Raw genomic sequence first — 11,739 nt, 5'->3', positions numbered from 1 at the left:
CAAAAGAGAGATAATAATGCCTACATTAATTCATAAAGCTTGGGAAAGTGATTTTAGGCACACAGAGACATATGAGCAAAGGTAAAATATGGTGAAGAATAAGCTAAGGCTGAGTTTGGCTGCAACACAGACTGAACTGGAGGAGGTATCACTGGGACAATGGGAAGCCATTGCACATAGTTAAGAGTAGAAGTAAAATATCACACTGTTTTTTCAGGAAAGAAAATGACTCTGACAGACGAATACATTACGGAAAAGACTGCAGCAGAGGAACCAGGTGAGACATTAACACAACCAGATGAAAGATGACAGATGGCAGCCTAGACTGTGGTAGTAGCAGTGGAGTTGCAAGGAGAGGAATAGGCAATAGGATTAAAGGAAAAACCACATAGTAAGAGCCCACCATATCTTGGATATTGTGCTGAGGATATAAGCAGATTTCATGTCCAAATAGGCAGGTGGATACATATGTGTGAGATGCTTAGGGATAGGAGGTGAAAATCAAGGATGACAAAAGTTTCCAGCTTCTTCAGATAGAGGAATGGTAAGAATATTATCTAAGATAGGAAAGGCAGGAAAATGAAATGTCTCTGTGCTCAAATTTGCTACTAACAAATCACAGAATTATCTTAATAGATGACAAACACAGCATTCTACAATGTCATCATTCAGACAGATCATCAATCTGATAAGAGCTTTTCAGAAGGGGAAAAAGAAACATCACTGCATAATACATACAAATCCCATATAAGACTCTAATTCCAGAAATTTTTAAATGGAAGAATGGTAGAAAATAAGTCTCAGAATCAAAGCAATATGGTATTTGCTGAGAATTGCTAATAACCCTTTTTAGTAGTATTTGTATTTTCAAAAAATGTTTTTCAAGATAGAGTATGTATTTGGAGTGTTTAGAGGGGGACTGCCTGTTTAATTACAAAGTCAGCCCTAGTCCTGGCAGTTAAAAGTCTAAGGCTACACTATCCAATACAGTAGCCACTAGCCACCATAAAACTGTGGCTAGTAAGCACTTGAAATGTGGCTAGTCCCAACTGAGATGAAATATTTTTAAAAAAGTGAATTTCAAAGAATATATATATATAAAAAAATTAGGCGGGCATGGTGGCACATGCCTGTAGTCCCATATACTCGGGAGGCTGAGGCAGGAGGATCGCTTGAGCCCAGAAGTTTGAGGTCGCTGTGAGCTAGGCTGACACCATGGCACTCTAGCCCAGGGAACAGAGTGAGACTCTGTCTCAAAAAAAAAACAAAAACGAATGAACTAAGGAAACCCATGCTCAAGTATTTAGGGGTGAAGTTATATGATATCTGCAACTTTCTTTAAAATGTTTTAGTCAACCATATGCATCTACACTATATCTATGGCTCATCTATCAAAGGAGAGAGTTAAAGCAAATGTAGCACAATGTTAACAAGGAGTGAATCTAGGTAAAGAGCATACAGTAAGTGTTCATTGTTTAATCTTTCAACTTTTCTACAGGTTTGAACATTTTCAAAATAAAAAGTTGGGAAAATCAAAACGGAATGCATTGTGAAAACAAAAGATCTATCTCATGAACAGCACAAGATATGAAAGTATGCAATCTTATCTATCTGAATTTTTACATGAAAATTCATGGATTACTTTCATAATTAAATGTTGAAAGAGGAAAGAAAGAAAATGAGCAACTCCAGACAGTTTGGTTATGGTAGACAGGGTCTCTGAATGCTCTATAATTCATGAATGATTTAGGTGTGTAGTCAAGAGGAAGAGTGGTTAAGTGAAATCTTTCCAACACTGAGCATCAATTTTTAGTCTTCTTAAAAGCACCCTATAATATTAGGGAAATTTCAAAATTTCCTATACATACTTTATTCTATAAAGAAAACATAGTAAATGTGACTGATTTCCTCGTGTGATTTCACGACTAGCATTTGGATTAAATTACCTAAGAAGGAAAGTACATAAGTATTTTTCTTTGTGCTAAAAATCTAATTAAGGCTTTTAGCCATAATGGGGTAATAAAGACCAGACTTACTTTCTTTCCTTAAACAACCATAAAACTGGACAAATATATGAAACAACAGTTTTCAGACGCTGGACAACAGACATCACAGAACAGTGATATGTCTCTGAGAAAAGGGAAACAAAATGTATTCTAGAGACCAGCATGGGGAGGGAGAATCAAGACAGAGACCAATAATCTCTCTATAACATAGTCTGGACTGCAGAGAGGCCGATGTGGATAATTTTCAAGAGAAGAGAGCTTCACAAAGACAAAGAGCTCCAGCAATCTTCAGAGGTATCTCTATGAGTCTTTGACTGGTACTGATCTGCATGTGAGTATGAAGAAACTATCGGAAGCTGGAGAAAGAATCACTAGAATGAGCAGGTAGAATACTCACTGGACTTTACACTGGGTTGAGAGGAGCTCATGTTCTTAACAGCCAGAGTGGAAGGTCCTCCTAATACACAGAACATGGGCGGCAGGGAATCCTCATAAGAGTATTGCCTCAGGAGTGACCCTACACTATAAAGTCTCCCATGTACCCTCCCTAACGAAGCCTAAAAGCAAGGGTCAAAAAGAGAAAACTGCTTCCAAGTTACTTAACTGTGTCCTAGAGCAAAGTCTAACATTATTTAAAGAAAAACAACAAAAGTTTGTACCCAAGAATATATGATTTACAATGTCTAGGATTCAGTAAAAATTTGCCAGATGCCAAGTGTGGTGTCGTGTGCCTGTAGTCCCAGTTGTTTGGGAGGCCGAGGCAGGATGATCACTTGAGCCCAGGAGTTGGAGGTTGCAGTGAGCTATGATCCTACCACTGCACTCCAGCCTGGGCAACACAGTGAGACTCTGTCTCTAAAAAAAAAAAAAAAAACACCAGGCATACAAAGAAGCAGGAAAATAAGACTCATAAGCAAGAGAAAACTTAACAGGCAAGCATGTTAAAACAGCTATTATAAATATGTGTTATGTGTTCAAAAGCAGAGGTAAATATGAACATGATGACGAGAGAAAGAATAAATATTAAAAAACTGAACAGAACTTCTAGAGATGATAAATATAGTATCTGAAATGCAAAAAATATAATTCAAGATGGGATTAAAAGTAGATTATAACTTCAAAGAAAAGATCATGAACTTAAAGACAGAAATAGAAATGATTTAAAATGAAATACAGAGAGAAAATAAACTAAAAAAATTAAATGAAACATCAGTGACCTTTGGGACAACACTGGGTGGTCTAGCACATGTGTAATTGTAGTTCAAATGAAGAGAGAGAGAGAGAAGAGGTCAGAAAAAAATCTGAAGCATTAATAACTGAACATTTTCCAAACCTGATGAAGACCACAAACTCATACATCCAACAATCTCAATGAACAGAAGAAACATGAGGAAAACCACACCTAGGCACACCATATACAATTGCCAAATATAATAATACAGAGGAAAAAATTTTTAAAAGACATTATATATAGATGAATAAAAAAAAGAATAAGAGTGGATACCTTGTCTAAAACTATGCAAGCTATGAGACAATGGATCATCCTTTCAAAGCACAGGAAAAAACTTGGCAACCTAGAATTCTCTAGCTAAATATTCTTTAAAAATGAAGGTGAGGCTGGGCATTGTGGCTTATGCCTGTAATCCTAGCACTTTGGGAGGCTTAGGCAGAAGGATCACTTGAGGCCAGGAGTTCAAGGCCAGCTTGAGCAACATAGTGAGGCCCTGTCTCTACAAAAAAATTTTTAAAAATTAGCCAGGCATGGTGGCATGCACCTATAGTCCCAGCTACTTAGGAGGCTCAGGCAGGAGGATCACTTGAGCCCAAGAGTTTGAGGTTGCAGTGAGCTCTGGTGGCACCACTGCACTCTAGCCTTGGCAACAGAGTGAGACCTTGTCTCAAAAAAAAAAAAAAAAAGAAGATGAAATGAAGACTTTTCACACAAGCAAAAGCTGAACAAATTCATTGCCAGCAGAACTGCATTATAAGAAATACTAAAGGAAGTTGTTCAGATAAAAGGAAAATGATATCAGGCAGAAATTAGGATCTACACAAAGCTATGAAGAACACCAGAAATTGCTTACATGTGGGAAAATAAAAAGGACATTTTAAAATCTCTTTAAGAGATAATTGACTATTTAAAACAAAAATAATAATGTATCGTGGGACTTATACATAGAAATATTAATAAAATGTATGACATCAATAATACAAAGGATGGGAAGGAGAAATGAAAGTATCCTGTTATGAAGTTCTTACAATATACATGAAGTTGTATAATATTAATGATAATTAAAGGTAGACTGTGACACCACAGCAAGTGAGGTAAAATTGCTTTCTCCACAGAACTGCCAGTAAATGTTTCTGTACCATTTTTGAGTGTGCTGCTTCAGGCTTCAGTGCCTTTGCATGTGCTGTTTCCTATGCCAGAGATACCTTCTCCACTTATTTACCAGATGGATTCCTATCCTTCCCTCTCCCTTCAAGTTTCTAAGATTCCACTCATGTCTCTTCCTCTAAAAATCCTTCTCTTCTCCCTTATTCCTCCTCCTCAATTAGTCACTTAGTCCTCCCTGTTCCCAGAGAACTTCATAAATACTTTTACTAGCGTGTATTTCATTTCATTGTAATTAGTTATATATGTGCCTGTTCTCAAGGGCAAGGACATGTCTCTCTTATTTATTGCTATATCCCCAACAACCAGCATGGTTCCCAGTGTGTAGAAAGCATTCCTTAAAGCAGTCCTTGAAGAGTTTTATACCAAAATTTCTCTTACTACTGTCTCTGCCTTTCTAGAATATGGTATGTCCCTTCCAGGATCTTCTTTCAACTCTAACCTGGTGAAAGTATTATAGTAACAGCAATGAGTAGTCAGATAAGGATCTACATGTGGGCAAGGGTCTTTTTGCTAATTTTTAAAAAATATTTATTTTTTAATTGATATACAACAGGTATACTTATTTTGGGGGTACATGCAATATTTTGATACCAGTATATAATGTGTGATGATCAAATCAGGGTAGTTGGGATCCACCACCTCAAACATTTATCTTTGTGTTGGGAACATTATAATTTTTCTCTTCTTATTATTTTGCAATATACAATAAATCATTCCAAATAATAATTTCCCTACTGCACTACTGAATACTAGAACTTATCCTTCTGCCCAACTGTATTTTTGTACTCCTTGGCCAACTTCTCTTCATCCTCCTCTTTCCCTTTTCAGTCTCTGGTAACTACCATTCTACTTTCTACTTCCCTGAGATCCACTTTTTTAGCCCCCACAAGAGTGAGAACATGCAATATTTACTAATTACTTTAACCATCAAGGCTATTTATTTCAATATTTTTAAGTTTCCTAAATTATAATGCACAAGAAAAACTTACTTCTGTCATTAACTCTAGTGGGGCGCAAGTATCTTTTTTAGGGTTACTGTCTTCATCGTTATCTTCATCATTGGTATCATCTTCATCATCATCATCATCTATTGATTCTGACAATTTATCATCAATATTCTTAAGGCAATATTCATTATTTTTCTCTTGCTTTGCAATGACTGCATCTTTGCCCACTTCACCTAAAACAGAATATAAATAATTTAATCAACAAACATTGAAAAGTTCAAAAATTAAATATTATCTGTGAAAAAATTAGATCTTATTATCTGTAAAACTGATATATTAAATAAAACTAACAAAAAAAAATTAAAAAAAAAAACTAACATAATCATCACCATAACAGTTATATTCTGAACACTATGTATCTTAACTTATGTAATTCTCTCAACATCAATGAGGTAGTGTTTAGAACTTTTTCTCTTGTAAGATTTTGAGTGCCTACGAAGTCATTTGAGATGTCTCTTTGATGGGAGTGTGATGAGCTACTCTAAATAATGTATAAACACGTGTTAGACAGAAGAAAATGAGGAAATCTAGAACTCCAGTAAGACAATGTTAAGAAAACACAGAGGAAAAAAAAACATAAAACTTAAAACTTCTGCTGACTCTAAAGCGAACTCCTGACTCTAAAGCGAAAGTGCTACCCTGAAAAGGAATATCACGTTCTTCCAAGAGTTCGATGGCTGCATCATTCAGGCCACCCACCTACGCGCTTCCGCTTCAAGTACAGTCTCCATCAGCTCACAACCACCCTGACCTTCCAGTGTGCACCCAGCCCGTGCGCTGACTCAACACACTGATGCATCAGAGGAAGGTCATAATTAAGAATTAAGGACATCCTGTGATGTCACAGAAACTGCCGCATTCACATCACAAACACTTAGCATCATGAGAGGCTTCCTGATCCCTACAGCTAAAGTAGTCCTCTCTCCTGGCACTGTTCATTTACCTTGTAGCACCTATCACAACCTGTAAATGTTTCGCTTATTTAAGTGTGTGTATGTCTTTGGGGTTTTTTGTTTTGTTTCTTTAGCGCTGCCTAAGCAAGGCCTCAAAAAATTTGGTTACCAACTCACAACGGTTTCTCTCCACGGAAACCTTTAGTAAAAGGTGAAAGATGTATTTGTTCTGAAGAAAAACCAGGGCGTTGTTTGTGTATGTATTTTTTTTTTCTCCCAGAGTAGTCAAGTTCAGTAGTGAGAAGGAGGAAAGAGCAGAATGAGGAGTTCGATCTGTAACTGACTGTGAACAATCAACTGAGATAACTTGCTACCTTCAGACAAGCCTATTGTTATTTATTTTTAATAGTTGGCTGTCTTCTACTAGAATGTGAATTTCACAAGGGCAAGGAGTTTCCCTGTTTTGCCAACTATTGTATCCACAGCTTCTAAACCAGTGCCTGGCACTCGGCACTCTGGCTTTCAAATGTTGTTAAATGAATGGAACTTGTTAATGCTTCCCTAGGTATTTTAATCCACTCTAGGATTTAATACGTGGTCATTATCATCTTATGTAATGTACGCCCATGGATCCCATACCTGGCTGCATATGAGAATCACCTGGTACATGAATTTGAGAAACTGTTGATTCCCATGACCTGCCCCAGATCAACAGAGTTGTCAACTCCCAAAGGTCACAGAAAAGGAAGGCTAAGTTAGAACCACAGTTACTCAACTCAATAAAGCAAATGTTATTACCTGTGCTTTCTTTTAAGAAGGAAGATGACCACAGGTCAGACTGTAGATTTAAGATATCTTTATTTTCAATATTCTTTGAAGATACTTTATTTTCAATATTCTTTGAAGAGACTTCCTTCCTAAATATTACAGTAGATGGTGAAAAAATATTTTCCTAGGTTACAATTCTGTTTAATGTTTTATATGGTTCATAAACACACACACACTACATTTAATATATATAAACACAGACTATAATATACTAACAATAAACTAGCTAAAGTGTAGTGCCTTCTTTGTGGAAAAGCATTACAAATAATTTTTATTGGTGATTAAAATCCTATTTTAACCTAGCATTTGTTACTATGTAATACTTCTTAGAATCTTTTTAGAGTTCTTTAACAGAGCATTTAAGTAATGAGTTATATAAATGTCTTTGGCACATCATAATATGATGGAATAAAACCATTTAAGGAAATTAGCCTTGAGTTTTCTTTTTAAAGTTTGTAAATCGATTCCTGCCACTGCTAACTGCTATGCCTATGAAGAGAGTCCAACAGTAATATTAATCCTTGGTCATAATATAAAATAGCCTTTTTCATTACGTAGCTGTACTATAATAAAAATGGGTTAATTTTCTTTTAGCCTTTAAGCTTGAAACTTCATGTTAATAAGTAACGCATAGATACAAGGGATTCTTATGTGGCACACTCTGTTCACAAAGACAGATACCCAAGCTTGTGGAAAAATGACCACAAGTCTCTCTTTTGAAGTCTTAAGAATCTTTCAATACGTCTCCTTTACAAAGTTTTAAAACTTCAACTTCTAGTTTGCATGGAAGTACGAAAAAAGATGTAAAGTATTATTTTTTCCTCAAAGTTATAGTAGCTCAGTTTTTTCCCCTCATCGAAATGCAAATCCAAAACATTAGTAAAGTTAGTGGTCTTGTACATTAATTTAGCAAATAGGCTGACCAGTTTGTTATATTAATACTATGGGGAGGGAATGGAATCTTTACTTCTCTACTATATATGGCTAAAGCAAAACTAACCCTTCTCTGGAAATGAGAAATGCACAGCAAAGATGATTTACATTTATTCTGTCTCTGCCCCCTCAGTTTTCTAATTTTGAAAGAAAGCATCCAAGAAGAAACTCTACAGATGAAAAGGTGAGAAATCACTGAAATGTTTGTTTACAGTATGGTGAGATTCCTGTCATGCCAAAGATCACCACACAAGTGATTACTAGAATTTATGTGCTCTAGTATCTAATTTAGAAGAAAGGTCTGTGATGCCTTTTTTCTTCCTAGAAATTACAGTATTTCATTGAATCTAAGATACCATCTCTTTAGTATAAGACATATCATGTTTTATGTACCATTAAAAAAGGAAAAGCTTTGCCAAATATAAGTCTAAAATGACATCAATTGTAAGAGATATTAAAATATGAAGAAAATGTGTGCTTTAGAATCTATGAAATATGGTACTTATATATTCACTAAGTTATGTCCCTAAAAAGGAGAATTTAGCTAGTATAGTTTCTAGGTATTTGAATAGTTGTAAATGCCTTTAATAATCTTTATGAAACACACAACATACTCAACATACTCAATGACCTGAAGATTCACTATTTGGAAGCAGTGAACATGCCAGAAAAATATCTATGTAAGAATTGATCGAATCATGATTTTAACAGTAAAATCTAAATTCCTTTTCTGCTCACTTCTGTAGTCTTTCTCATACACAGTTTCAAAGAATCAGAGGCCCAAAGTTCAACCTTCTCTTCAATTAAAATCTATTGACTTCCATTTGAGGTGACATTATTTATGGTAATAAGGCCTCTAACCACTTAAGAAAAACAGATAACTAGTATGATCTAAAAGATTTGTTTTTGTTAACTTCAACTTACATACAGTTATAACTGAGGAAAGATTCAAAATTTTACTTTATGGAATAATATCCTTTGGAAATGGAAGGAATCTAAGGTAGTACTTAATAAAGTTACAGAGTTAGTCAGGTTAGATATTCCATTGGAACATATTTATGCTTAGCAGGTAGATAACCTAGGTTTTAGGATTTCTCCTTAGTATGTGAAGAGCACTGGGTATATTTAGGAAATGTCCCAAAATTTCTATTGAAATTAATAATTTTTTCAGGAGATTCGTATTTTAAACTTTGTCCTAAAATGATTTATACTTATCAAACATGGGCCTAAAAAACAAAATTAACTAAAACTTACTTTTCTGAGAATGTCTTAGCTACATTTAGAGAGACTTGTGTTGATGAGGCATAAAGTTTGCTTGCCAATCTTGGTCTGTGTCCAAAGAGGCATTTACTTAAAATGCAAAAATGGGAATAAAAAATAGCTTGTCATTCAGTTTACAAAAGATGATAAAACACATGATTATGTAATAACAACCCTATAGATACAATTTTTCAACCTCAGTCAAGGAGTTGAGTGCTGTGGATTTGTTCCAGCCATTTTCCCCTCTCATTTTTAAGTCTGCTTAAAAGTTTGACCAAAAAACCATGGATCAAAGGCCCAAGATCCAGAAAACTTTGTCCAGTGCCTAAAGGTATATTTTCCTTCTACTGAAAATAGTTTGTTAATTAAAAGTAATTTGTTGGCTAGACAAAATCTTTTACACATTGGATTTACAGGAGAAAAAAGGAAATGATAAATGTGGGCTCTGTGTGCCCAGAAGTTTGAAACTCCTGGTTTATAGAGTCTGCACACTTGTACCTGGGCTTGGAGTGGAGAATCAGAAGACTAAGGTGAAGAACTGATAGGGAGAGAAAACTTCTAGTTTCCCCTAACCTAACTCTCGAGGGCCTTTTGGTCAGAATTTGAAGTCAGCCCCAGGATGGAGAGTGGAATGGAAGCTACACTGAGAAAATTTATCAGCTCTGCAGATCAGTCATGCTCTTCCCCAGCAAAGGTTCTCTAGGATTTTCTATTTTATTACTTCATCGTTTTTTTCTAGGACTGGCCCTGTTTACTTTCAACTCTGGGTGAGGTACCTGAGGTGACAAAGCCACACTGTGCCACTTACTGGCTACACAAACCACCCTTGCTCTTCCCTGCAAGCAAATTAAAGGGAACATGATCATTCTGACCTTGCAAAAAGTAGTTTGATAGGCAGATGCAATTATTACTGAGATCAAGAGAACCTGTAGTCAGTCCCAGGCTGCATCTGATTTATCCCTGGGCTTTATCTCCCTCAGAGTGTGGAGTACCAGTTGCTCTAGTGCCAATACTACTTATCACAGTCTACGAACATTGAAGCTCATGGACACAACAATGATTTATTTTCATCAATGACCCATTAACTTTTATTATTACTGAAAGTTATATCTCATATTTTCCTCAAAGACAATTAAACATTTCTTAGATTTTTTTATTTAAATGTTTTCAACCATGTAATAGGATACATATAATTACATGTAAATTAATATACTTAACAGGTCTCTTTTTCTTCTTGTTGGTTATACCTTTAAATTGAAATAAACATAAATTCTCTGCCATTGATCTGCTATAGATTACTTTCTCTTTAATATAAAAATATGTATTATATTTATATAATATGTCAAGAGCCAAGGTAGACATCTTTAGCCTTGACAGTATGAAAATTAAAATACATGTTGCATAAGGTAGAATTTTTCCCAGCCAATAATATTCAGAATAAACCAAAACAATATAAATTAAATAGAAGAATCCCACCAGAATGGTACCTACAAATTTGTCAATAATCCCTATGAATGTGTTTTATGTTCAACTTTCAAGCTGTAATTTTTCATAGAACAAATAATAGCTTTTTTTTCAGAAAGTAGGAGATGATCACATCAAGAAGGGCTTTAATAAGTCATCAGAATTAATACCTTAAACAGAGCAGGTATTTAAAATTTAGCTCCTAAACTGATATTATACTGTGATTTTTAACACCAGTTTCCTCAATTAGTAAAGATGATTATTTTCTTTATTCAGTAGTAATGACTCACATTATAGTAAAGATTCTGCTTAATTTTAAAGAAAATATTCACTTAAAGAGATATTTTGAAAGAATAAGCTAGTATCAAAGGGAAATAGGAATGAGCAAGGAAAATTATTATGTAAGTAAAACACAGAATATGTGATGTTTAAGCATTAAAAACTGGACATGAATATTATCTATACTTCTACATTTTTATCAAAATTCGTTTTTCATTTTAAATGGCCTTCTATCTAAGTAACAATTGCTTTGGCTGAAGCACAAGCTGAAGTGCTAATCCATGCATTTCTGGCCTTTCAAATTTAATTGGGTGACAAATGGTTGCATTATCTAGTTCTAATTGCTTAAAAGGCATGTGATAGATCAGCTGCGCAATCAAAGACATCTTCTTACTCTGACATTGCTTCATTTGGTTCAATCATCACTTTTTCTGAAAGAGAAGGAAAAAAAACCCTCAGTATTTTATCAATAATGATGTCTGTAACATAAATTTATAATTGGCAAATATTTAGGATTTTTTGAAAAACAATATAACAAGGATTTAATTGCTAAGTCACTCAACCATTCCAATATTCTTCTTAATATTTAGGACAAAATAGTGGTCAAACACATTCTTTCTAAGTAATAAATCATTTACCCTTTGGATCAAACACTAGCAATCTGCCTGTCT

General features: G+C 34.8%; 1 protein-coding gene across 1 annotated transcript in view; it reads right to left on the bottom strand.

Annotated features, from left to right (window-relative positions):
• ERICH2 (glutamate-rich 2) overlaps nucleotides 1-11,739 on the bottom strand; it is a 31,748-nt gene that overhangs the window by 11,683 nt on the left and 8,326 nt on the right. Inside the window, exons 3-7 of the mRNA XM_012650682.1 lie at nucleotides 11,707-11,733; nucleotides 11,463-11,499; nucleotides 9,320-9,415; nucleotides 7,103-7,221; nucleotides 5,394-5,584 (exon numbers count right to left, since the gene is read on the bottom strand). Of these exons, the coding sequence (XP_012506136.1) occupies nucleotides 5,394-5,584; nucleotides 7,103-7,221; nucleotides 9,320-9,415; nucleotides 11,463-11,499; nucleotides 11,707-11,733 (470 nt within the window). The remainder of the gene's footprint in view (nucleotides 1-5,393; nucleotides 5,585-7,102; nucleotides 7,222-9,319; nucleotides 9,416-11,462; nucleotides 11,500-11,706; nucleotides 11,734-11,739) is intronic.

The sequence above is a fragment of the Propithecus coquereli genome, unplaced genomic scaffold, assembly GCF_000956105.1.
Source record: "Propithecus coquereli isolate 6110/MARCELLA unplaced genomic scaffold, Pcoq_1.0 Scaffold34, whole genome shotgun sequence".
NCBI classification, from domain to species: Eukaryota; Metazoa; Chordata; class Mammalia; order Primates; family Indriidae; genus Propithecus; species Propithecus coquereli.
This window is presented reverse-complemented; position numbering and strand designations above follow the sequence as displayed.